The 27,276-nt window shown below is 43.2% G+C and overlaps 1 protein-coding gene across 1 annotated transcript in view; it reads left to right on the top strand.

The window, feature by feature from the left end:
- Window positions 1–4,950: 4,950 nt before the first annotated feature.
- The window catches only part of PYGB (glycogen phosphorylase B), a 684,627-nt gene continuing 662,301 nt past the window's right edge, over window positions 4,951–27,276 (top strand). Inside the window, exon 1 of the mRNA XM_086927201.1 lies at window positions 4,951–5,294. Within this exon, the coding sequence (XP_086783327.1) occupies window positions 5,052–5,294 (243 nt within the window). The 5' untranslated portion in view covers window positions 4,951–5,051. The remainder of the gene's footprint in view (window positions 5,295–27,276) is intronic.

Here is a 27,276-nt window from a genome sequence, read left to right as displayed (position 1 = left end):
GGATAAGTTGTGGGCTCGCGGAGAAGCGATGCTAAAGGAAGTAATTGCGATGGTGAAGAAAGCCGAGCTCTCGAAGCATTGTGCTGAAGCAGCAAAAAGAGAAAACGCGCAAAAGATCATGGTCAACAAGGTGGATGACGCTGAGCCCTCAGGAAGACACAAGATGGCGCATGGAGACAGTAGAGGAACTAACAAATGGGCGGGAAAACCAGGACAGTCTGGGAAGCAGTTCACGTACAGCAAGTCCATGTGCTATAGATGCGGAAGTGCAAACCACGCAGCCCAGGACAAACGCTGCCCGGCTTTCCGCGCCAAATGCATGTTCTGCGGGCTGATAGGACACTACGAGAAAGTATGTCGAAGAAAAGGGAAGAAAACAGTGGTAACATACATAGCACAATGGCAACCAGAAGAAGAAGCAGGCGAGGAATTGGAGGAAGAAGACCTAGTGTTATGCATTGAGGAGCAAGTGTTAGGCATAGACAGCAAACGCTCTGATAAACCGCGTGCGGACATGCTGATAGGGGGAGTGAAGATTAGAATTGCAATAGATTCAGGATCCCCGTACACCATAGTTCAGAGGTCGGTATGGGAGGAAGAGTTCAAACCCAGCCTGGGCCCCAAATTGGAACCACCCGACATACGGCCAGTATCGTACACGAGCAACCCGATCCCCATGGTAGGTTACCGGAGCCTGAAATTCGAATTCAGAGGGAGAACAGCAACATGCAAACTGTACATGGCAGAGAAAGGCCCCTCACTTTTAGGATGGAGGGACCTAGGAATTAAGCTGGACCCAGGAGGCATGGAGCAAGTACTGCTGACGGACAGTGAAAATTGGCCGGACCTGGAGAGAGTAAGAAGAGACTTCCCTAAAGTGTTCGGAGGGAAGGTTGGAAAGCTGGAGAAATTCATGCATAAAATCCTATTTAAGGAGAACTCCCAGCCAGTTTCCCACAAGGTCCGAAATGTGCCCATAGCAGTGAGGGAAGCAGTACAGCGAGAACTGCGCAGGCTAGAAGAACAGGGAATAATTGAGCCCATTGACAGCTCAGAGTGGTTGGCCCCCTTAGTGGTTGCCAGGAAACCCAACGGCAAAGTACATCTGTGCGTGGACCTACGCGAGTTGAACAAGTGCCTGATAGTAGAGAAATTTCCGCTACCCAGGATCGAAGAAATGTTGGCCAAAACGAGAGGAGTGAAGTGGTTCTCCACCGTAGACCTCACGTCCGCCTATCATCAAATTGACTTGCACCCATCTAGCAGAAAACTCACGTCCTTCATAACGCCCTATGGATGCTATCAGTTCCGCAGGATGCCCTTCAGGCTGGCGTCCGCCGCAGCGGTGTTCCAAAAGCTCATGCACCGCCTGTTCAAAGACGTCTAAGGCATCCATTACTTCCAGGATGACATCTTGGTTATGGGAATGGACCGTGAGGACCATGACAGCAAGTTAAACAAGGTACTGAACGTGCTACAATAGAAAGGTCTGATGGCAGAATGGGAAAAATGCAGGTAGGCATGAAGTCCGTCACCTACCTGGGAAACGAGATATGTGGACAGGGGATCACCCCTAAAAGAGGGAATGTGAAGGCAATCTGCGATGCCAGAGCTCCCGTCAACAAGGACGAGGTGCGGTCATTCCTGGGAATGGCCGAGTACTACAGCAAGTTCGTCCACCACTTTGCCACGAAAACCCACAAATTGAGACCGCTTATAAGAGACAAAACAGCGTCCCAGTGGCAAGCGCAGAGAGAGTTTGAAGAATTGAAGAGAAATATCAGCCACGCGGTGCCTCTACATGGACACGATCCCTCTGGGAAAACAATTCTTACCACCGATGCCAGCGAAAAGGGTTTAGGAGCGGTCCTCGCACAGGAAAGAGAAGACAACACAGTAGAAACCCTCAGCTTTGCTTCCAGAGCGTTGCCTCCCATGGAACAGAAGTTCAGTGTGATTGAGAAGGAAATGCTGGCAGCCACATGGGCCATGGGGAAGTTCCGGCAGTTCCTGTGGGGCACGAGGTTTTATTTACAGACTGACCACAAACCATTAGTCAAGGTGCTCACCTCGAGTGGACATGCCACGGCCACCCCACTTATAGCCAAAATGACTCTTAAACTACTGGAATACACATATGATGTGGTGTACATAACGGGGACGCGCAACAAAGTGGCAGACTACCTTAGCAGGGCCTCAGCCATGGAGGAAGCGCCAAACCCAATAGCAGAGAATGAGGAGATGGTAGCTGTGATGGAGGACACGAAAAGGGCTATCAGCAAACAAGAGTGGGCACAAGTATACGAGGAGGACGAAAACATAAAGGAGGTCAAGGAATATCTCATCAAAGGTTGGCCGGAAAAGAAAAGGCTATAAGAGGTGCTCAGAAAATTTTATGAGGTGCGAGAGGAATTATCAATGAGCGACTCTGGGACCTTTTTGTATCGCTGCGACAAGGTAGTGCCCCCGGAGAAATTGATTTCAACCCTGCTGAGCCAACTACACGAAGGCCACCTCGGTATCGTAAAAACCAAATTGAGGGTGAAACAAATGTACTGGTGGCCGGGAATGGACATTCAAGTGGAGAGGCACGTGAGCGACTGATTCCAGTGCCAAGGAGCAGACAAAGTACTTAAACCATTAAGACCAGCGTTGGGGAGATTCAACCAGCGCCGCAACCCCTGGGAAGAGGTTGCAGTTGACATTTTAGGGCCGGTATTGGACAACCAAGTAACAGCTAAGTACCTGTGCGTTTTGGTAGACAAATACTCCAAGTGGCCAGAAGTTCAGGTGCAAGAGAAAATGGACTCGGACGTAGTAATCAAGTTCCTCACTTTGGTGTTCCTAAGAGAGAGAATCCGAGAACAATTCTGACCGACAATGGCCCGCAATTTACATCGGAAAAATGGTACCGATACACAGAAAGGAATGGAATCAAACCCAAGCACACCTCGGTGTACCACCCTGCAAGCAACGGACAGGTGGAGAGATTTAACCGGGTCCTTATGGGGTCCATACAAGCTGCCATTATGCAAGGCAAGGACTGGGAAGCAGAAATCCAAAGAATGATGTGGGCGTACAGGATCACCCCCACCTCGACAGGGTATAGCCCCTTCCAAATCTTAAGAGGCAGGCATCTTTTCACGAAAGACAATGTAGTTTGGAGAGAAAAAACTATCACCAGTAAATGGTCACCGGCAGTAGTACAGCACAATCTGGAGAAGGCCCAGAGAGTGTACACCGAGCATTACAACAAGAGTAGAAATGTAAAAGAATCAGCTCTGGGGAGAGGGGAGTGGGTGAGAGTCAAACAGGCGGTACTGAGGAAGAAGGGAGAAAGCAAGTACAGCCCACCCCTGCAAGTGGAAGAAGTGTATGATAGAGCTGCGCTACTCAGTGACGGAAAGGTGTGGTCCCAGGATCGCATGGCGAAAATCAATAAAATTGTGCAGTGGCCGGTGGAGGAAGGAAGTGACCGACAAGATCAAAGACAGAGAAGAGATGTAGAAGGAAGGACATCAGATGGCGAAGACCAAGGAGGAGAAGATGTGCACGTGGAGAGAGAAGATCTAGAAAGGCTGAGTGTGGAGGGGACACCAGCAGGTAAAGAGGTGACGCCCAGGAGAAGTGAACTGGGTCAGCAGAGAGAAGAAGTGGTGAGTCCCGCAACTGAGGTTTCCGTGAAGCCTCCACACTGGTAAGGCGCACACGTGCTGGAAGAGTGGTAGGCAGGCCTGTACATCTCAGAGACTTTGAATGAGAGGACTATTGAACTTTGAACCGTTTTAAAATGTTGTATAAAAAAGAGGAGATAGGTAGTGTTAGCGCTCTTGCTCTCTATGGGTGCGCTTGACACAGCACGCCCGAGCTAGAGCGTGAAGCCAGTGCGCATGCGCAAGTGGCGGTTCGCGCATCAGAGCGGCTCGGAGCGCAATTTAGATAAAACGCCCGGCGCTCTTCCTGATTTATAATTAGTGAATTCATAAATAACTCCTGCCTACATAAACCGAGTCTAGTGTCCTCATTCAGGTGTAAGCAGGAACTCCACACCAATGTAATTAAGAGCATGGCTTAAAAACAGGTAAGCTAAAAATCTGTAATTAGAATAGTATAACTGACTCGTATTTTACTGCTTTTGTCATTACACCCTAGCATGTGCAATGCGATAGGTCTCGCATTTTCGAAACTTTAACCTATTGGCATTGTAAATGACAATTCCCTTTATGGGCACTTTGCAGTTATAGACACTGCTTGCAGGTTTTCAAAACACACCAATAAAAGGCATTGTCATTCACAATGCCAATAGCTTAAATCTCGAAAATGCGAGACCTATTGCATTGCAAGTGCTTGTTAGGACTTGTGTCTTGTTGTTGTGTGACATTTCTGGGTGCAATAATAACCGAAAACTCACAGACGGGCAGCCCAATGCTGATAAGGTGGCACGTTTTGGGAAGCGCTGGATAATTTTGCTTACATGTTTTAATCCACACTCTTTAACTACGTGGGCTCGCCTCGGGGAAAGTGTTCCTATTTACGCCTATTTGGCGTATGTATCTCTTTAAGAGATTCCTCACCTTTTTCCAACTAAAGAAATGTTAGGTGGCGAGGCTCCCACCCCGAATGACGCTATGAATTCTGGTTTAACCTTATTGTGTGTTCCTGGATTCACCACTCGATCGTTTAGGGTGTCGCCTTTACTCTGTGAAGACGACAGCGCTATCATTAGTCACTCTATATAGATTACATTGCAATGTGTTCTTTCATGCTCCAGTTGCTAGCGGGCGAGCTCTGTAGGTGGGCAGGGATATACGCGCAGAGGGGCTCGGGTGGCAGCGGAGGCCGAGCTGACACTGTGGCTTCCGTTGTTGTTGCACGGCTGGCTGCGCGTCCTCGCCCTCCCTCCCTCCACCTGTCGCAGTGTCCCCGGCGCGCAGGCTCCGCCCCATCATCATCCCCTCTTCAGGCGGGGTAGAGCATCCCGGGTCCGCAGAAGGAGCGCGAGCACCGGACTAACGCCAGACAGGACCCCCTCCGCGGACAGACAGATAGCCATGGCCACCCCTCTGACGGACAGCGAGAAGCGGAAGCAGATCAGCGTGCGGGGGCTCGCAGGCCTGGGCGACGTGAGCGAGGTCAGGAAGAGCTTCAACCGTCACCTGCACTTCACCCTGGTCAAGGACCGCAATGTCGCCACCCCCCGGGACTACTACTTCGCCCTCGCGCACACCGTCCGGGACCACCTGGTGGGCCGCTGGATCCGCACGCAGCAGTATTACTACGAGAAGGACCCCAAGGTGAGCCGACCCTCCACCCCGCCCCGCATCGACACAAGAGCACTGTGGGCCATACAGATCTTATCCCAATAAGAAATATACAGTTACAAATGTACACATAGTTATTCAAATGCAGTGCATTAGTTTTCTTCGCCCTTGAATAAAAATGAGAATTTTTTTTAGAATTTTTTTTAGCTATATTCCTATTGTTTATTATTTTTTTCATTAATTTTATTGTAATTATTATATTGGATAGTACATTCCTGTTCTATGATTCACAGACTCACAGTATGTATTCTTGGAGTTGATAAATGAATTCAATGCTGCGTTTGTATGTTTTTAGTACTTATTTAAACTTTCTACAATGCATATGGGGTTCCATATTTATATTAATGATTTAATAATTCACTTAGCCACCTTTTGTATTTGAGTGATTTAATATTTTTAAAGGCAAAAGAATAGTAAAAAAACATGCAGGCTAATAACGTAACTTAGATACCATCAATGGCAAATGAGTACAGCTTACTTTATGCAAATGTTTTTCATTCAAACAGGCTTTGATGGGCGTTGACACGATGCAGTACCAGGTGGTTACCTGGATGTGTGCCTTGTCATCGCCTGGATATGGCCTGCTCTATAGTCGCTGACCTTGCTGGTAATTCCAGTTAACTAGCTTTTAGACGGTTTCAGCTAGATTTTGTTGCTTCAGATTGGACATTAGCTGTTATACTAGGTAATTAAAAATGCAGACAGAAACGAGAAGAGGAACATAAAAACTATCATTTGCAAGATATTAAATGCCAGCTGCATGTATTATTTATATCCGAATATCCGAGCGAGACATGTACGTACTGAGGCAATGCCTGCTGGGTTAAATATGTTGACAATCTCTTAAAAGATATAAAGAAAGGTATAAAAATTAAGGTTGTGCATGTCACAGAGGAGTTCCGTGTACATATAGAGGAAAGAACCTGAAGGTTGAGTTTTTTTAGAAGGCGATGAAAGTCTGGAGTGACTTGCATTATTTTTTTCACGTATAGTAAGAACCATTTTATTCCTTGTAATACCTGGTCGCACCACCTCCTTTCCCACAAACATCTTAAATCATTCTTGTCTTGCTCTTTTGTATGAAAGAAATAGCAAGATTGCAGATATGAGATAAAAGTGGAATCACAAGTGAATAATTAAATACACTGACAAAAAAAGCTGTCAGTAATTTGTTTTAAAAATATATTAGAACAAGTTTAATGAAAGTCGGATTAAAAAATGCTGAATCTCAGAATGTGTATAAACATGCAAAGTGATTGTTTTTCTTGTATTGCCCCATAGCGTGCAAAAAGTAAACCTGTTGGCAGCAGTAATTACGCTAGGCAACCTGCCTTTCACCTTGGTTACTGGCTTTGGCACCAGACATTATGGTATCAAGTAATACGTTATTACAGTTGAGCAGCTACATCATAGTCTTATTACAAGTGACTTGAGGTGTAACACCTCGGCTATAATAATGAAATTAGACTAGGACCTTTTATAGAGGATATTTGAATTCACGTCAGAAGAATTGTTGTTACACTGGGAAATCTGTATAATAGATGTGTTATTCAACTGATCTGGTTTTTTTTTTGCACCTGTTTGAACGTAGTTGCTGCCCAGCTGAAAGTAGTTTTTAATAATGGTGCTTTTCTGCATTTGGCTATTGCTTAATGATGCAGCGCAGTTCCAGAAATTTTTTACAAACCATCACCTTATCGCCAGAGAACTATTCACACATTACTCATCAGTGGGGCCTATAACACTGCAAGTCATTTATACACACATACACCTTTTCTGCCATTGGCTATTGCTGAACAATATCTCAAACCCAAGATGTCACCTTGCACCCTGGCGCTCTTCAGAGCATTGAGACAGGTCTGTCACGGCCAGTTAAGCAACTAAGTTAATCTGTTTTAGGCAATATTTGGCGCTTTAGAAGGATTTGTGCACAGCTAAACAAGCATTTCCAGCGTTGTCTGCTCTTATCACTTTTCTTGACCTTTAGTCATATTTTTGCTCAAGAAAACTTGCAGATAAATATCAACGAGGGAATGCGACCAAGAAATTCCACCGCCATGTCATTCATCGCGACAAGCCCAAGGACTTGGTGACGAGGTTCTGTGCTTGAAATATATATTCAGTCATTAATAAAGTTGATTAAGACTCACTGGCAGTGCTTCTTTTGGAAATAAAATAAAATAAAAATAAGGCCTGGGCCCAAAGTTTTGTTCAGAAACATCGACCTGCCCTGTGGAAAGTTGGGGTACTGAATTATTTTCATTCTGTCTCAGGCCTCTTTAATCCACCTCCATCAGCATTCCCTGCCTCTCACTGTTGCTGCTTCTTTTCATCCATGCTTTCTCCCTTTGTTTATCCTGCTCTTTCTTTCCTCCCTTTGTGGTTCTTTCTCTCTCTTGCTCTGGATCAAGGTTTGTGGAAGAAAAATAAGTGCCGGTACCCAAAAAAGAGTGCAACGATCAGCTAAATGAAGTCCTGAGTTGGGTTTCTTTGGACAACACATTGGGTTGCATTACAGTACGCTACTACTCGGTGTGTACCCAAGTCCCGTCATAATTCAGGCTGTTGTTGGCATAAGGAAATGTAAGCAAGGATAAAATAATGCATCCTAAAAAAAGAAGTTTTTTGGTATTTTCTTACTCATTAAAACATGGCTGATTGTATGTGCTGTTGCTGGTCTGTTGATTGGTTTGAGTTTATGATTTCCCCCAAAAATTGGGGCTGCCACATTTCCTAGTGCAATTTCTGACGACAATTGGCCAAAAAGCTATCGTTTTTACAGATATTGCTAAAGGAACACAGCACTCATGTCGGGGAATTCCTGATTTGCCAAGCAAACCTGAAGGGAGGAAATGCAAGCCAAGAGATCTTGTGGGTGGAACCCCCACCAAAATGTTTGAAATGTGATTGTATGTTATATCAAAACAAAGGGTCTTACTGAATAGGCCTGAGTCTCCTGTCCTCAGTGTGTTAGCTTGGTGGTAGGAATCAAAATTTCATTCCCTGTACTTTGTTCTTGATTCCTATTGTGTAACGCACAAGTAATTGAAGGGAAGGAGAGCTGAGAGGGAAACCAAGAGAGTTGAGGGACAGACATGGAAAACTGTGAGCAAAGAAGGTCAAATCAAAAGGAAGGAGTCGGCTGTTTTAGAGGGGAAACAGCATGATGACAGAGAAAAATGGAAACAAATAGAAATTAAAAAAAAAAACTTGGCCTAGGGACATTAGAGAGCTGTATATGAAAAACAGATTGTATTACATTTTTTTAAGGGATCTAAATGTCACAGAACAGGATACATATGAGTCTCGTTAGGTCAAGCCTAGACTGCGTTGTCTGGAAGACATGCTGGATTTAGTATGTGTGCTTTCATTCCGCTCTTGGCTGCTGATTGGTTAAGGAGAGTGTCACTCGCAAAAGCTTTATTCTCAATGGTTTTTTTTGCCTTCTATGTCCCACCTTCTTGTGTCTTGCTCCTGCCCTGGAGTATTGGCCTGTTACTGGTATCTTTTCTCTGAAGGACTTTTCCCTTTAGGCGCAATTTTTTTGTTTGCAACCTGCACTCTGGACAGGTTTCCGTGGAGCGCTGCCGAGCGCATGAGCCATTGCAGCCATCCCCAGTCCTCCTTGTTTTATTTGCAGTCAGCTGTCCAACTGGTTTCATTGAAGAATGGGGGATATCATGTATAGGGCGAGGCTTAGGGATTCCCCAAATATTCATTGACCTTCCAAAAACCACCTCATACGGTGTGAGGCCAGATCGTGTATGTGGTATTGATCTGATAGAAAGTAGTGCTAGGGACAGGGCATTGTGCCATTTCAAAGATGCGAGAGCCTGTATTTTAGCCAATTTCAATTTTGGGGTGGAGTTGTAACGCTTCACCAGGCCTGCTGACTGTGGGTGAAAATAGGCATGACATTTCTGCTTAATCTCCAATCCTTTCAAGACACATTCTACAACTCGCCCACTGAAATGAGGTCTGTTGTCCATTTTCAGGACCTCAAAAGGTGCAGTTGGTGTCGCAAACACTCCTATTGGAGTTTGCGCTCACTTTCCAGGATTATGCACGAGACAGACCAGACAAGACTGGACTATCCCAATCTTGCATACGTTGTTTTGCTATTGAGGATGCACCAACATGTGCCGGCCCATGTGCCATGTGAATCAAGGGATATAAGTAGGCTGTGGGTAACTTCTATTTGGTCATATCTTTATTCGTCCCACAGCCCTCATCATCCTGTGATCCCTCCTTAGACCATTGATCTAGTTCATCAGCAGAGGCTGATTGTTGCATGTCCAGCACTTCCTGCATGGCATCATGCCAACGCTCAGCTTGTGACTTCACCACATACAGGAAGGTGGTACTTCACTGCATTGTGCTCTCACAGGCTGTGTGATCCACAAATACATTTACCTGCTTTTATTTTATCAGTCACTTTCTTGTGTGCACTCCATTTATCAATTGCTACTTTCTTAGGATAGGTTAGGGCAATAAGAAGATTATGCACTAATTCTCCATGCACTATCTGTGTCCCATGTGAGGTGAGGAAACACCTTTCTTTCCATAAACGCCTAAAATCATATGCCACCCTGAATGCACACAGGCTGTCGGTAAAAATATTGACAAGTAAGTCTGTACTAAGCTCACATACCCTAGTTAGTAAGTGTAACCTGGAGTTCCTAATACTGGTGCCGAACAAAGAGCTTGGTGTGACTGTTGGAAGACATTCTGACATTCAGTAGTCCATGGGAAAGGCATTAGAGTGTCTTTAGTCAAAAAGGGGCAACAAAGGTTTAATAATGTGTGAAAATCTAGGGATCCACTGCCTACAAAAAAAAAGGTAAGGCCAATCAGTGCATGGACATCCTTCTGAGTGCGGGGTGCAGGAGTGTCTAAAATGATCTGAATGCGGCCTGGTTTAAGTGCACGTCCCCCTTTAGACAGGAGGTGACCTAAGTAGGTAACCTGCTGTCTACAAAATTGTAATTTCTTTCTAGAGATTTTATGATGATTGGGGGCAAGAAATAGGAACAATAACAATGTTCCTTCTTCACACTGGGTGAAGAGCCAGAGCGGCATCCTCATTGATAAGACAGGATCTCTCAACCATTGAATAATTGTTATTTAAAATAACACATACACCTTCCAGAGAACAACGTATTGTGGTACGAAAATATTTAAGAATATCGATACTCACAATATTGTCAGGTGTGGTAGGGGAATTCAAAAAATGGACATGCTGCAGTGAATTTGTCAAGTCCGAATTCAAATGACTGTGAAAGTGAGCTAGGTGTAAGTGTCCCATCGAATCATATCGATGTTATCATTGTGCCTGACATGAGAGCCCTAGGAACCAATTTTAGACAGAGTACTACAGGCTGTGTCAACCAGAAACCGATCAGTAGATCCCAAGACGCTTGCATCAACATAAAGACCCATTTGATCTACTGGCACCTCAACCAGTCCCTTACCCCATCCAAGGCAGCCCTATGCATAATTGTAATCTGCAAGAGCATCTGCAGAATAATCAGACATTTGATATTGATTTCGTCTATCAAAAGTATTAGAGTCATTTGGTCCTTGTTCACCTGCTTCAAATCTGGGGTGAGCTCTTGTACCTCCCCAGTTTCCTGAATTCCCTGAGTGTCTTCTCACACTACCCCTTCCCCGGTGGTACTGCTGACTTTGCAAAAGAGGGCACTCAGAACACCAATGCCCAGTCTCTTTACAATAAGCACACTGATAAGGGGACAGATTTCCTCAAGGGAGAGGGGGCACCCCAGGTATATACATTGCACGTCTGCCTCTTCCACCTCCCCTAAATGGTGGACCATATACTTGAGCAAACATAACTTTTGTCTATAACTCCTTAACCTTTTTATCTTCCCTGCCTTTTGCTTCCTGTTCCTGGCGCTCATAATATGGGGCCATAGTAAAAAAGGAACCTGGGGAAGACATGGTCCAAGAACTCTTGCTGGCCTTTAAGGGACTAACTATTTAAGCTAACATATTAGCGACAAATTTATCAACAAACAAATGCTTACCTGTATCATTGGCCAGTGACTGACCACTAAAATCACGGAATGTCTCTTCAAAAGAAATCAGAAAATAGCTCATCCTTTTTCTGTTTACAGGATGCTTATGTAGTCCAATCTATTTTCTTAGGGGGTATGAGAGTCTTCAACTTAGTTACAATAGCTTTGGGAAGATCTAATATCACCTGTTGCGGTTTCTGAGCTGGCTCTTTAGCCACATCAATTTTCTCTAAATGCACCCAAGTATCAACATAAGCTGCAATATTGTCTACCTTCCGAATTGTTCTCCACAATTCAGGGGGCAAAATAAGTCCAAAAAACATATCAATATCTGGCAGAGTCATGGTGCAGGAGCTAATAGCTCCTTCCACTTCTTAAAACGCGGACAGCTTTTTCTGCGGATCAGGCAAAGCAGTTTAAGAGCCATAACATCTGCTCTACTCCAAGGGGTATAGACCCAATTATAAATAAAAGATCCCTTTACATCATCTGAGGTTTTATCTTCATCCGTTCTCGCTCCCTTTGGGGGAACATACAGAGATGCTGCTTCTATCATTGGTTTCATAACCGCTTCACTACTACTAGGTTTGTTCGCATCTACTGAAGCATCTACTACCTTTGTCTGAGATGGAGCTGTTCCTACAATGTTATTTTTTCTAGCTAACTCTTTCTCTTTTCGTAAACGCAATCTTTCATCTCGTAATTTGACCATTCGCCTAATCATATCAGGTAAGTTTGAAAAAAGGAAAGTACCATCTACTAACTATTTATAATCAATACTTATACAATCTGGCTCTGTTTCATTAGAATTATGCTGCCAACCATATATTACCTCCTAAGAGAATTTTTCAAAAAAATATAACTGTTTGGCATTTTCCCAAGTCTGAACTGTGACTGTGAGGACCGTCGCTGTAGTAGTCCGACGTGCTTCCTCTCTGGCAATGTCCCGTAATTTATCTTTCTCTTCCTTGGTCAAAGTAGAGCGAGTTAGCCTCCCACCTTGCTTATCTTTATGTTTTTCATCTGAAGACAAATGCTCCTCGTCAGAAACCTCATTCTCAGGGTCACCGGGGAATTTATATGGGGTGGAGGTCTATCTAACAAGATGGAATCATCTTGAAGTGTATTAAGTTCGGGATAAATAGGGTGCCTAATAGGGTACTGGCCAGTTACCTCTAAACGATGCTCCTTATTTCTTTAATTTCCTTATTTTTCAATTCTAATGCTTTTTGATATATCGTTTTACGCTACTCTTTTTCTGCTATAGCTTCTTCTTTCCTCACTCTCTCTTGCACTTCTTTCTCCCACATTCGTACACAATCAAACATATCTTGTCGACTCTTACGTTTAAAAAGATTCAGTATGTAGATCAGTGTTTGTTTAAAGTCAAATTCCCCATTCACAGGCCACTGTAAATCAGGATCCTCGTTTGTTCCACAGTGTACTATACATTATGGAAGAAATACCGTATTTAATGTACCTATGCCTATTAGGTGTCCCCTCTGGGGAAGCCGGCCGACTTCTTTCTAAATCCATTTTGGTACCTCTAAGACAGCAACACAGCCTACGAAGTGTGCTGGGAACAGGCATGCTACCAATTTTATATAAAATATTACCTATCAAATATATTCAAAAGTAGAGAAAAATCTCCACCATTACCTGCCTTTATGTTTTTTGCAAAAAGTAAATCAAACAAAAGAAATCAGAATCTTGGCCAAGCAAATCAAGAGTGCCTCTTCAGCGACCTTACCAAACAAGAGTCTCCAACTGCCAATCTCATGGTTGACCTAACGGTCACTGCAAATACTTGCGCCAAAGGAAACCTCAGTCGGGACCGGCCATCACCTGGAAGCCAGATCAAGAAAACCAGAAAAATCACTTCGGCTGTAAAGACAAGGGTCTCCTCATGCAGGACATCTCCTCAGTAGAATTCCATTCTTCTGTCAAGACCATTTCTTTTGGTGGCCGCATCTCCGATAAGGACCCACGTCGGGCGCCAAACTGTGGAAATGTGCTTTTTTAAGGGGCACACCGGTGCAGGGTTCACCCTTCTCTGTCCACGGGTCCTTAGACTAACAAAATAGAGATTGACACTGAAGCTGGAATTCAAAATAACAAGTTTATTCAATCAAGAGTGAGACCACGTCCATACAACACCCTCAAGTGTTCCAGGAGGTAGTGGCTTGAATACACAGACCATGGTGCTTATATACACAGTTCTTACAAATAGAAGGTACAAGCATACACAGGAATAGTTACCGACAAACATGGGCAGATGGGAAATCACTTAGTCAGCAAAGTGGGAGGGGGAGCAGGAGTACTTATGGCAGCACTAAGAGATTAACAGTTGAGTCTGAGACCAGGTGTTCTGGCAGCTACAAACTCTTTAGCATGCATATTGCTTTTAGCTGAGTCAGCATAGGCAGGGCAAAAGAGGAGCAGCAGAGGATGGGAGAAATATGATGGAAACCTAAATCGATAGCATGGCCAAAATAGCTGCAGTTTATGGCAAGTAAAATATTACACGTTTTCCGGGCACTGTGACAAAGTTCAACTATGTTTAGCCTGAGCATATCATTTATGCCTAACCAGAGGCAAACCTCTTCCGCCCTAAGCCAATCTCTGTAGGAATAGAGTGAATTGTAATATAGATGTCGAGTTTGCATTATTGTGTGGCTTTTCACAAGAATAGTGTCAACATAGATTTTGTACACCTGCACTTTCCTTGTGTTTAAATTAAGTGTCCGACTCATCATACTAGTGTAGTTGCCGACAAAATGCTTGTAAAATAGTATTCTGGTGTCAAACTAGCCTGGGTCTGTCAAAAGCAGCACAATCTTGATATAGTGTATAAGAGGTTCCAATTCAAACATGCTGCACAATGTAAACATTACTTTATTCACTACTTGTTCCAGTGTTTCAATGACAAACTGATACCATGTTTTCTGCTTGGTGTCTCTCTTGTGCCCCATTCAAGGATGTATCTTTCTCTTCCCTGGACTGGCTAATTGCTATAATTAGTAAAGTAATTTAGGGACAACCATTATGGAGACCATGGTCATCCTTCTAAAAGGAACTTGGACACATTTGTAACAAATATTACATTTTATAATGCACATTGTTCTTACAGTATTTAAAAATCATTTATATTTTAGTGAATTTCAAACTCTGAGCTGAGATCTTTAGAACAGAATTGAAATGATGGTTGTTATTATAACATATACTATTAAGAGCCACTCATGTTTTGCAGGACCTTGCCTATCATACCATCACTCTGTGTTCTGGAGCTTTAAGGAATATTTATATCCATTTTATGCTGGAACACCATATGTAGCAAAGTTATCTCATGAGAACTACGTTTTTGCCGGTTCTTTAGGCCTGGTGACCTCCTGCATCTCATTTGCGAACCGCTCAATACGGGCTACTAAAAACAAAGATTTTATTTTGATTTAGAATAGCACAGACCTCTGAAAGAGTTAATTGCCAGGCAGCAATATTGCCAACTGATTCAATTTCAGCATGAATGGAAGATGTAATAGGAATCAAACCTGAGGCTTGCCAGTCACACTTTCCGAAGTCAGATGCATTAACTCACTAGACCTGCACATATGCAGGGGCGTTGATTCGGGGGGTGGGGTGTTTAGAGTATTACACCCCACCAATACATTTATTTTCAGATGAATTGTTGGGTACAAGAGCCCTAAGTCAGGTATGTTGAGGTGTCTGTCGGGTTTCACCTGGGATTTTTGCATACATACACTGACAAAAACACACACACTCTCACTCATCTCTTCTTTGAAATCCCTAAAAAATATTTATTTTACAAAATATTGCATTTCTCTCATTTAGTACTCATATTAATCCATATTCCCCTCTCTTTCAGCTGCCCCTTAAGCGCCAGTCATGCGCCCTGCTTGTAATATAATGTATTTTAATATTATACGACAGCATGATGGTTGGGAAAACTGATACCCCCCAATCTTACTGACCAAGCTACACCCCTGTAAATATGTGGCCTCAAACAAGCTTATGTTGCAGTGTCCTGATGAGCAGACTGAAAACGTCTCTTTGGTCATCAGATACATCTTACTGAAGATGGAATTAAAAACATTTCACAAACTTATTGTCATTCCACAGAAGGAATGTTTGGAAAATTGTCAAAAAGTGGCTTTGTCTTGAAATAACTTTGCAAAAACGGGTTCCAAAGTGCTTTGTTTTTAAATTTGTAGAAGCTGCTTTTTTGCTGTCAACTCTCGAATTCCCCTTTATAAAGATCTGTCTGCAGCCTATAAACATTGACAAATGCTGTAAATGTATATGGTTAGACCAATGTTTAAAATGCTAATGCACAATTTATCACTCTATTTTCTGGTATTGGCTCTAAGAATAGCTCCGCCCCATTTCTTGCAGTGTTAGCCCCTTCTCCATTGGCCAATCTGTTAGCCCTCCCCCTACCCCTACCTCAAAGTTGGGGTCTAGTTGCAACCCTAGATGGATGGATGGATAGATGGATAGATAAATGGATATATGGATGGGTAGATAGAGTGATAGATAGATAGATATGCGTTTTTATGACTGAAAACATGAGGTCGGCAAGACAGCTAAAACTTTCCTGGGGGCAGATATTAAAATCTCAAAATCACACTTAAATGTGACTACCAGCTCAGACTGTGGAAATTAGAATCTATGAGCTGTCTCAGTGCTTGCCTGCATAGCACAGTAATTTTATATATAATTACCACATTTACATTTCAGTAGGCTAGTTTGTCATCCATACAAACCCTGTTATGTGCATACTTGAAGTAATTTGTTTATGCTTACTAAATATACAGCAACCCATCAGGAAAAAGAGAACTGGATGGGAAGAGTGGTGTGGTTTCATAAAATGCAGCAAGGGGAAATCTTGCCATTACGGTATTAATAAAACAATATTTGCTTCTCCCTTTCGCAAAAGGCCAATGAAAATCAGAAGAACATATAAATGTAAACTGAATAAGCATGTAAATTTGTATGTCTTTGCAGAAAGATATATGTGGGTAACACCATCTTGAAAGTACAGAAGCACATTCTGCAGCACAAAAAGGCAGTAAAAATAGGGATACAACCTATCCAGTTGCACAACACTATGAGGAACATCACAACATCAATGACTAGGATCTCAAATACTATGTAACTGATCCAATGCTGTGGAAGTATAGAGGAGGTAATAGGGAAAAGGAACTCAGAAGATTAGAGTGAAGGTACAGTATCGAACTGAACAGTAAGACCCCTGATGGTTTGTATGTGAAAGAAGATTCACACACCCCTACCCACCTACCTACCGTGTTAAAAGCTTTCTTTGATCTCAGATGCAATGGCATGGACAAGCAACAGTTCTTGTACCTCTTTGCAGTGGAAGTGGAAATGGAGCCCACTAGGGCGAGATGAATTTAAAAATAATGAGAATTATGTTGGATCAAGTTGTATAGGACTTAAAAACACGTTTTCAGTTTGTGCATTGATTTATTTAATTTAATTTAAATAAGTGACAATATCATGTTGATGAATCAGCGATGGGACAAGGCACCAAGTGAGAGTTGATGGCATTAATTCAGATGATGTGAATTTATGACCTAGTTGGAATGAATATTTTTAAGACAATGCAATTCGTAATGAAATGAAGCACAGTTTCAATTTTAAGATTAACACGGTTTCATTTGTACAGGCACAGTTGGCACTGTAATCACTAGTGGAAACATGTGAGGTGTGTTTCTTCTATGTTCACTGCAAATAGTATAACATGAGCACTTTCAAGAGACCTGCAAAATAGCGCACTAAGTCAGGCTATATTTCACTGTTAAAACGTGTCATGACTGATGAGTTATGGATAAATACGACAAGCAGCTTGAGATCATGGGACCTGTGTTTGTGATTTATGAGGCGAGAAACTTATATATAAGCGGCACGAAGCGGCACGGAAAAGAAAACACCGGTAAGGAGAGAGTGTGCGCGACTGTACGGCGGCTTGCATTTGCAGCGTTCGCCCAAACAGCTGTGAGAGCGCATCACGCGCAATATTTACTGAGAGGAAGCGGCATGTCGGCAGACGCACTGAAAGCGAGGGAACAGGCAGCGCGAAATGCGTTTGATGACTCCCCGGCTGGGGGGTCAGCTGAACCATCTGCCTCTAATGCACCGGCAGACGAAGTTGTGAGCGTTCGTGATCATTTTAAAAAACTGGAAAAGTTGATGAAAAGGGAACTCTCCAAGTGGTGGGAGCACCGCTCACTGAGTCGCTATTTGGAAGTGAATAGGATACCACGCGGCCTGCGGGTCATGTTGGCCCCAAGTTATGAGGATCCAGATCCGGAAATGCTCCGTGAATGGGCCGACTGCAATTTAGAATCGTCACGTAAACTAGTCCAAATACTGGTCCGCTATGCGGAGAGTGACCGGTTAAAAACACAGGCAAAGATTGAGGAGCTTAACCTGGTCATCGAAGCAGCCAGTGTGGACTGTCCCAATGAGTGCATCAAACTCAGAGGCGATATGATGGCGAGGATACAGAAGGAAGAAGAATTCAACAGCAAAAGGAAAACCTGGAAATTCCAACGTGATAAGGCAGATTATGCTGAAGGTCGCATTTTCACCTTTGCGAAAAAGTATGACGCCATCAAAGCCTCACGGGGCCAAAAAATTGCAGCCACCGCGGATCGCTCAAACCAAGCACAGGGAACAGCACAGCAGGATGACTCCTCGGAGTCCAACTTGAGTTCAAGCATGAATAGCGACTCAGACTCCAATTCTGCACAATCAGGAAGGCAATTGGGGTTTACAAAGCTCACGCCAGCAGAGGAATTGGACTGTGTGAGGAAAGACTGGCGAGGGACCCTACGCCCGAGAACGCAGTCGCGCTCAGGAACAAAAAAATCAACGCAAAACGCTACCAACGTCGCAAGGCCAGATCCAGAGCAAGAGCCAAATCAGCAGAAGAGGAGGAAAAAAAGTGCAAAGAGATGGAACAGGAAGTGAACCTATTATCTGGAGCTAAGGACGTTGCCCCCTCCATTATCAACTTGACTGACATGGTCCTGTCCGATTCTGAGCTCAACATCCTATCTAAAGGTCTCACATTTTGTCCTCCATGCGATCTGAATTATGCGGACACAAGAATTGATCTTTACAGATTTGTCCGCAAAATCAAGCTACAGAAACACTTTGCTGGAGGAAAAACCCGCAGCAGTGTTACGCGGGTTGAAGCCGGAGAAGAGGGATTACAAGCCCGTGATTTGCCTGGCTTGGAAGCCCTCGAGTCTCTCAGATCAGAGCAGTCATCATCACAAACTACATCTGGAGGTGAGCCAAGCAGGGTGGGGGGACTAACGTCTTTCAAACCGCGCTCAACGTTCACACCTGTTATGATTTATGATAATCTTGACATTTTCCACGATGCAGTTGTCAAAGACATTAAGTCACTACACTCCAAGGTGCTCAATTCTAAACGGAAAAAATTTACACAAAATGATCAGTACATGCGTCTTATCCAAAAAATTCAGGCCAATGAAAATGTTATCGTCAGACAGTCCGACAAGGGAGGGAATATAGTTTTGTGGCCACGAAAACTATACCTAGAAGAAGCCCTCTCCCAACTGAATGATCTGAACTGCTACAGACATAGTGACATTTCATTGGTCAAAAAAGCTCAGGAAGACTTCCACTCATTACTCATGGGGTGGAGGTCTTTTGGCCTACTGAGCATGGATGAGCTGAAATATCTAAAGAATAACCATCCAGTTATGCCAGTCCTATACCTAATCCCGAAGATCCACAAGAATCCAAATAAACCCCCGGGAAGACCGATAATTGCAGCGTGCGGGGGTTAATTAGAGAAAACAACAGTGTATGTGGACTCTTTCTTGCAGGAATTTGTTCAGGAGTTACCATCGTATGTGCAAGATTCCAATGATTTTGTAAGAAAGATACAGGATATAGAGTGGGGTATGGATCTGTGGCTCATTACATTAGATGTCACGTCTTTATATACTAGTATTAATCACCAAGACGGACTGAGAGCCATAGAATTCTACCTAGGATTGAGACCTATAATCATGGCTGACCATAACCGCATGTTACTTTCAATGATCTCATTTTGTTTACACCACAATTTTTTCATGTTTAACAATAGATATTACCAGCAGGTCAGGGGTGTGGCTATGGGGGCCTGTTTCTCTCCCAGTTATGCCTGTCTTCATATGGGCTACTGGGAGAGGCAGGTTCTCCGGGGCACGCACGCTGACATTTCCAGACAATCTATTGTTAGGTGGTATCGTTATATAGACGATGTGTTCCTAGTCTGGAAGGGCACTCGCCAGGAGGCTGAGCACTTTGTTGACCTCATCAACAAGAATGATTACAATCTGCACTTTACCTCTACCATCAGCAGGGATCAGGTGCATTTTCTTGACATGACAGTTACACCAGGAGCAACAAATCTAGAAACGAGGTTGTATCGTAAGGAGACGGCTGGAAATACGATTCTCCACGCCAGCAGCCATCACCCTGCTCACCTTATACGCAGCATTCCGTACGGAGAAATGCTGCGTATAAGACGTTTGAGCAGTACAGAAGCCCAGTGTAAACTGGATCAGCAAGCCAGTAGGTCCAGATTCCTGGCTAGGGGGTATCAGGCCGCAATAGTGGATAAAGCCATAACCAAAGCTAATGCCATTCCACGTAACCATGCCCTTGAGCCTAAGGTCCATAAAAAGTCCACCACCACTAATGATCAACCAGTCAGATTGATTTGGGCCTTTAATAGGCAACAGGCAGCGCTGGGGAAAATAGTTTCCAAACATTGGAATCTAGTGAAATGTGACCCAGTGATAGGGGATAGAATACCTAGTACCCCATCCATCACATACAGGCGAGCATATTCCATGCAGAATGCCCTAGTTAAATCCAGCCCAGAAGTTCTGACCAGTAAAAATTGGTTAGGGAAAAGTAAGGGCTTTAGGAAGTGTTCATCCTGCAAGGCTTGCCAGCATGGATTGAATAAAACCGAATATGCTATCCCATTCACCTCTGTTGCACGTAAGATAAAACAACAACTCACGTGTAAGAGTGAGTATGTGGTGTATGTGCTGGAGTGTCCGTGTGCCCTGCGTTATGTTGGCAGTACCAAATTGCAGGTGCACAAGAGGATACTCCAGCACATTAGGGCCATCAATACTAGTGATCCAGCATATCCGGTGGCCCGTCACTTTAAGGAACACCATAACAATGACAGTTCCCTGTTGCGCTACTATGCTATTGACTGTGTTGGTCCTCTTAGGAGAGGAGGAGACAGGGATGGGGCCCTGAGAAAGTTAGAAACCAGGTACATACTGGAAATGGACTGCCGAGCTCCGGGGGGATTGAATTCCACTGAAGATTTCTACACGTGTTTATGACAATATTATACTGTCGTGCACTGTCTTTTGCTTCCCCTGTTGAGCAGTCTGATGCTTCCGAATGGATAATATAGGTGTAGTTGTCTGTCTTGTCATTGAGATTTCTGTTCTTAACAGTGTACAGCTTAGAGGGTTGGATGGTTCTTAAGTGGTGTGCAGCCTAGGCCTAGGTTGCACATGGATGTACTAAGAGTTTTTTTCACTTTTAAAAGAACTAGCCAGCGAGCTCTACAGAGAAAGAGTTGGAGAAAACAATGTCACAGAGTCACAAAAAAACTTGAAAATTATCACATAAAAAAAGTGCACATGTTAATCTTCTTATCTCTCACTAGTCACAAAGGTACATCCAGTTTCAGGTATGGTCCATCCAGGCAATTCATGAGCACAGTGGATGGTAGCAGGGCAGAGGCTGCGATGGTTTCCCCTCCTCTGGGGGGGTCAACATCTCCTCTGCCCGTGAACTTTCCAGCTCAGTATATACGTATGTGTAAACAAATTTGGGCATTAACAATGGGATGCTGCGATCTTGGTATTAGGGCTAAAACATTTATGCTATGACATTACTCTTGTTTACTATAGATCTCATCCCGCATCAATGGTGTTGTGTTTATCTGTATATTTATTTACAATATACTGTACAGTCATGGTTTTAACATATATATTTATATATTTATGATATATTATTTATGAATTTATATATTTTGTATATAATAGCTCAGGAATTGGGTGTTATACATGACTTTTGTACAGGTTGTATATTGTATATAGTGTATATATTGAGTATGATCCTCATGACGCACATTGCACTTTGCACAACGATATTGGTTTTCACATTTGGATTTACCCAGTGATCTTTGTCAAATACTGTTTACATATATGTAATTGCATTTGCACTTTAATGATATAGTATGCACCGTTACAACATGGCGCTAATTCTGGGATTATCCCGAGATGTTTGTAACTTACAGTCTGTTGTCCGTGTCTATGATGATGTGCAACACGTGACCAAAAACCTACCAATCGGAATGTATTCCCACTGAGCACTAGCACTTTAAAAATTGCCTTTTTCCCAGCGTGCGTCATGTGATCAAGGCCTCTGTGTAGGCCGAAACGTCATGCTGTGTGCCGCTTCCTCGAGGGTACAATAAAGAAACATTGCTCACTGCACCTGAGGTCTCCTTCCTTCTTCCTGCGCAGCGGTTTCCAGCACTGGGCTCCGGGCGAGAGGCAGCAGGGATTGTTTCATATATATATATATATATATATATATATATATATATATATATATATATATATATATATACATACATGTGATCAAGGCTTGGTGAAGCCGAAACGCGTCATGGCGGACTGGTGCTGGGACTTTGAATAAAGGAATTCTGCACTATCTATGGGTCTTGCTTCGTCTATCTACCTAGTTGCTGGCTATTTGGACGTCTACATACCGAATATATATATATATATATATATCCAACCAAAACCTTCTCCAGTAAAGAAAAAGAGATCCGGGCCACTTGGAAGTGCAAAGCGTGATTTTTATTCAATGGCTTTCTCGACGCGTTTCGCAGTCAGTTCTGCTTTTTCACGAGAAAAAGCAGAACTGACTGCGAAACGCGTCGAGAAAGCCATTGAATAAAAATCACACTTTGCACTTCCAAGTGGCCCGGATCTCTTTTTCTTTACTGGAGAAGGTTTTGGTTGGATACATTGGGACTCGCTATCCCATCCGAGGCCCGCCTTTGACAAGCGGCAGGGGTCTACAGCGACTTGTTTGGTTGGATATATATATATATATATATATATATATCTCATGCCAGGGTGCCTCTGAACATAAGAATGCCACTCTTCTGGTGCAGGTTTACAAATCCATACAGCAATGGAGAGAGTATGCAACTAATGGATTATAAATGACGGCTGTGGTTATTTCCGTCACGTGCTGCCTATGGCCCCATGAGGAAGAAACAGGAGCTTTGAAATGCGTCGGGGAAGGCTTTAAGAAACCGGACAAAATGTGCAGCTTCTGAAAATAAATGGGTTTGTAAACCTGCACCAGCAGAGTGGCGTCCTTATGTTCAGAGGCACCTTGGCATGATGTTTTACACGGCGGCCTCAGCAGCGGAGGATGCAACACCTGGCAGGACTTACCGAAACTGGACTGTATGGCGGGGATTGCTCTGCCTGAAATCAGCACTGGTGTTTCAAAATTGAGCTGTTGCACTTGATGCCTGGAGCACACTGGAGCGCTGTAAAACGAGTTTAAAGGCATGAATTATTGCACATAACGGACCCCACTGAAGGGCAAGAATCCAACTACAGCCCCCAGCATACACCACTGGAGAGAGTATGCAACTAATGGATTATAAAAGACGGCTGTGGTTATTTCCGTCACGTGCTGCCTATGGCCCCATGAGGAAGAAGCAGGAGCTTTGAAACGCGTCGGGGAAGGCTCTAAGAAACCGAACAAAATGTGCAGCTTCTGAAAATAATGGGTTTGTAAACCTGCACCAGCGGAGTGGTGTACTTATGTTCAGAGGCACCTTGGCATGATATATACACATATTACCTACTGGCAGTCGCCAGTAGGTAACTATAGTTAGGACCAAGTTTCCACAGGAAGAGCATTTCTTGTTTTGTTTCTAACTTTGGCGTCGTTTGATGAATCTTCATGAAACTTTCCAAACTATATATATATATCGATGTTTCACTTCGTCCTCTAAAATGCCTTGAATTGGACAAACGGAGCACGGACCACAACGTTGTGCAACAAGAATATTTTATTGTTCAAAGACCTCTACAGCTATAACACGTTTCAGCCCGTCATGGGCCTTGATCACATGACACGCTCTGTCGGGTGAGCATTTTTTTTCTCAATTTTTTTTTTCCCAATTACTCAACCAGTGTTTTAAAGTGACAAGTGTCTATTTTTAAGAAACATAGAACCCGAAGAACAGTAATAAATTTTGACAGAAATCGGGACATTTTTGCAAGGACATTTCTTATACATAAATGTATCTATTACGGTAAATACTTCTTTAAAATTCCCAGTAATTGTTTACATTTTTTTATATCAAACAATTTAATTCCATCAATAACGCCAATTGCTAAAATTTCTAATAACAATGTTAAAAGGACCTTCATATATTCTTGGGGATGGGGTCCCTAGGGCTAAAACTGGCCAAGGGAAAGGGCCATGCATCCCCCCTTCCTTAAACAAATAAATAAAATGGCCAGGCCCCAGGGATGGGGTCCTCGGCCCAGCCCTGGGGAATGGGGTCGCCTATGAAGAAATCGGCATCGGGGGAGGGGGTAGCTACGCGGCCCCCTCTCCTGTTTTATAACAATAAACAAATAAAAAATAGGTCAGGCCCAGGGGGATGGGCTCCCTGGGGCCCAAAAGGGTAAAGGGAAGGGTACTACACAGCCCCCTTCCTAAAATAAAAAAAATCGGAATTTGGCAACCCTCCGGAGGTTCCGCCCCTTTTCTCCTCTTCTATGCAAAAGCGCCTCCTGATGTGCTCTTGGTTGGGGATGAATTCCCATTCACTGCCGAGGATCCTTAGGGGCCAACTAGCCCTTGTGTTACCTCCATTAAACCCCACACAGTGGGATTGTTGAGAGGTGCTCGGAGGCCATGCCTCTTTTTCTACCACTCTGCAAACATACCTCTCTGCGCACTGCTGGTGGGATGATGAGGATTCCTTGCCCCACAGCGGCTGCAGCGAGGGGTAAAGTTCACAGAGAGCTGGTTATCCCTGAACAGGGAGTTTGATAGATCGTAGGACGGACTCTGTTAACATCTTGCAGTGATTGGTGTGTGGGGCTGTGACCCTCATATAATTCCCATTGGGGAATTGGGGAAACATAGGACATTTGTACCATGTAGGCCTGACATGAGACCCGTTGAGGTAATCCCAATACTTGCATGGCATGGCAGCGTATGATTTTCTTTTTTTTTTGGTAAATATATGTATTGATTTTTTTAAGTTTGAGTTTCATTTCCGGCAGTTGAAACATTATGCTACAACATGTAGCAACAATTTCTGCCATGTTTCTTACATTAACAATGTACTTCACATATGTTCCTGCAGCGGATATGATGATGTGTCAGATCTTGCATCTTACAATTGTCTGGCCACGTCGTGTGCGTCCCATTACATTATGTGTCCTACAGATTTGTTACATAGTGAATATTGCGCTAAATCTAGCTCAGCTTAGCTTCATCTGACATATTATACATTTGATAAAAGAAGAGGGAAAATAAAAAAAGGGAGACGGTGTACAAAACTTGGAAGAGAGCTGAAACAACCCAGTGTGGCTGCTAGTAATTGTATATGTGCGTGTCGCTTAATGTGCCCCTGTCTATTGCCTTGGTGGTTGGTGTTTGGTGCGCGTGCGCTCTGGATTGTCAGTGCACAATTTAAGAATAACAAGTCTAATGTCTAAGAACGGCTTAAGGATGTTGGACGTTTGCGCTGAGTTACTCCACCGGGTCAGGTGTTTGTAAGGGCTGATCTGGCTGATCCGCACACTGTTGTAGTGCCAACAGAATCGCTTCCCAACTTGTGAATATAGGTATCTTCCTGAGGCCCATGATTTCCTCACGTCGAATCGCTATACCTTCGGCTCTGGCCCATGCATGGTAGCCGTATGATTAGCTAGTTTGAACATTTGCAGCCCTCCCATTGGCTGACAATATACCAATGACAGTAGTGGTTACTCTATTTACAGCCAACCAGACTGTGTGTTTTACTAAGGCATTTCCAGCACTTGATAAAGGCAATCTTGCCGAAACGTGTTGTGGAGGAAATTGTTGATAATCATTAAATCTTCTTTTTTACAACAACCCTGTGAGTGCTCCAGTTTTGTTTGGAAGTTGATGTGCAGCAAGTTAGTTCCCGTTCTTGCAGTGGATGATAGCACCCGTCCTAAGTTCGGAATCTTTGGTGGGAGTGAGTAAAACGATAAATACATATATGATATTTTAAGGAAACACAAGGTTCACAAGACAGCTAAAGCTGATCTGAGGTTAGATCTAAAAATGTAAAACCCACCAATAAAATGTGACTGTGAGTTCAGATCGTGGAAACGAGCCACTGTAAGCCGTACCTGTGCTTGCCTGCACAGCTGTGCAGCCATTGTGTGTTTAATGATCACATTGGCATTTCCCTGTTCAAAATGCCAATTTTTCACCCTACAAACCTCCTTATGTGCATACTTAAAGTGATTTGTTTCTGCTTACCAAATCTACAGCAGCCCCACCAGGCCCTCCCATAATAATCCTTGACATTTTAAAGTAAAATGTAATTCTAATACCTTACAGAACATAATCTGCTCAATCCTGCTCAATCTGGCTTTCATGGTAGTCATTTGATTAACTCTGCCTTACTTAAGATGTTAGTGACCATATGTCTGCCGAACTGGAAGGTGATTGTCTGTTGTTCTTTTAAAGATCACTTTGAAGGATATCTTTCTTCATTCTTATCAGCTTTTTTTCCAAAAGCATTCCCTATGCTTACATTGCATTAAAACAAAGGTGCGTTTTGTTTGGGATGCTGATACATTTTATGGTTTGTTTCTTCATTCTGTCTCTTTGAGTAACCCCATTGGCTTAAAGCAAAACTCGATGCTGGAAACTTACTAATTTTTGGCAGCTGCTCCTTTCTGTATTACTTTTAATTTATTTTAAAACGTTATGCTTATCAATCAACTTTGCATATCAACCATATAAATTACAAATACCTGTATAAGCAACAATGTAGATAAAATAACCTAACAATTAATCTTAGCAGGCTGTTTCTAAAGAACTCTCTCTACTGCCTCCTCCAGAAATCACATTCCCAACCAAAAATCAAAGGCTAAAGGTATATATTACTTGCATACAAACGCCTTTGGTTTAAAAGCAGTGAACATTCAGTTGATGCACCAAATCAACTGTCAGTCGTGTCTCAGGTGCAATTTCTAGTATTTATAACAATCAAACTGCAGAATGTTGTCTTGTGTTTCAGAGAATTAACACCATCCTAAGCAAAAATAAATACCTTAAATTCCCAGGTGGCACTTTAGCTATGTCAGAACCCCCAAAGATTCTAAAGTTAAAGAAATTGGGTGTTTGCTTAGAAAATAAAGGCCATGATTGAATGAGTTATTGTGTTATGACCCCTACGCAAGCCCTTGCTGGAATTCTGTTTTGTGTGGTATGCACCGCACCTGCCAGTGCTAGAATTTGTAAAAAAAAAAAAATAAGTGCCAGGGCCCTCGTCAGGAGGACACTGCAGCTTGCAGCGATCCATTGCCCCTGCCAGCACTGCCAGTGACATTACCAACACAACTACTAACCATCACACTCCTTCAAGTGTGATAATTAAGGTTATTCCAAGCGCCCAACATTGAAGACTGGCTTGGATATTAGGTATTAGCCTCTTTAGTGTATATTGAATTAATAAACGATTGGTGTTTTGTTCATTTCTAAATTAGACAGTCAGCGCCACCATG

Source organism: Lissotriton vulgaris, chromosome 6 (genome assembly GCF_964263255.1).
Source record: "Lissotriton vulgaris chromosome 6, aLisVul1.2, whole genome shotgun sequence".
Classification (NCBI taxonomy): domain Eukaryota; kingdom Metazoa; phylum Chordata; class Amphibia; order Caudata; family Salamandridae; genus Lissotriton; species Lissotriton vulgaris.
Note: the sequence above shows the minus strand (reverse complement) of the source record. Positions and strands in the feature narration are given on the sequence as shown.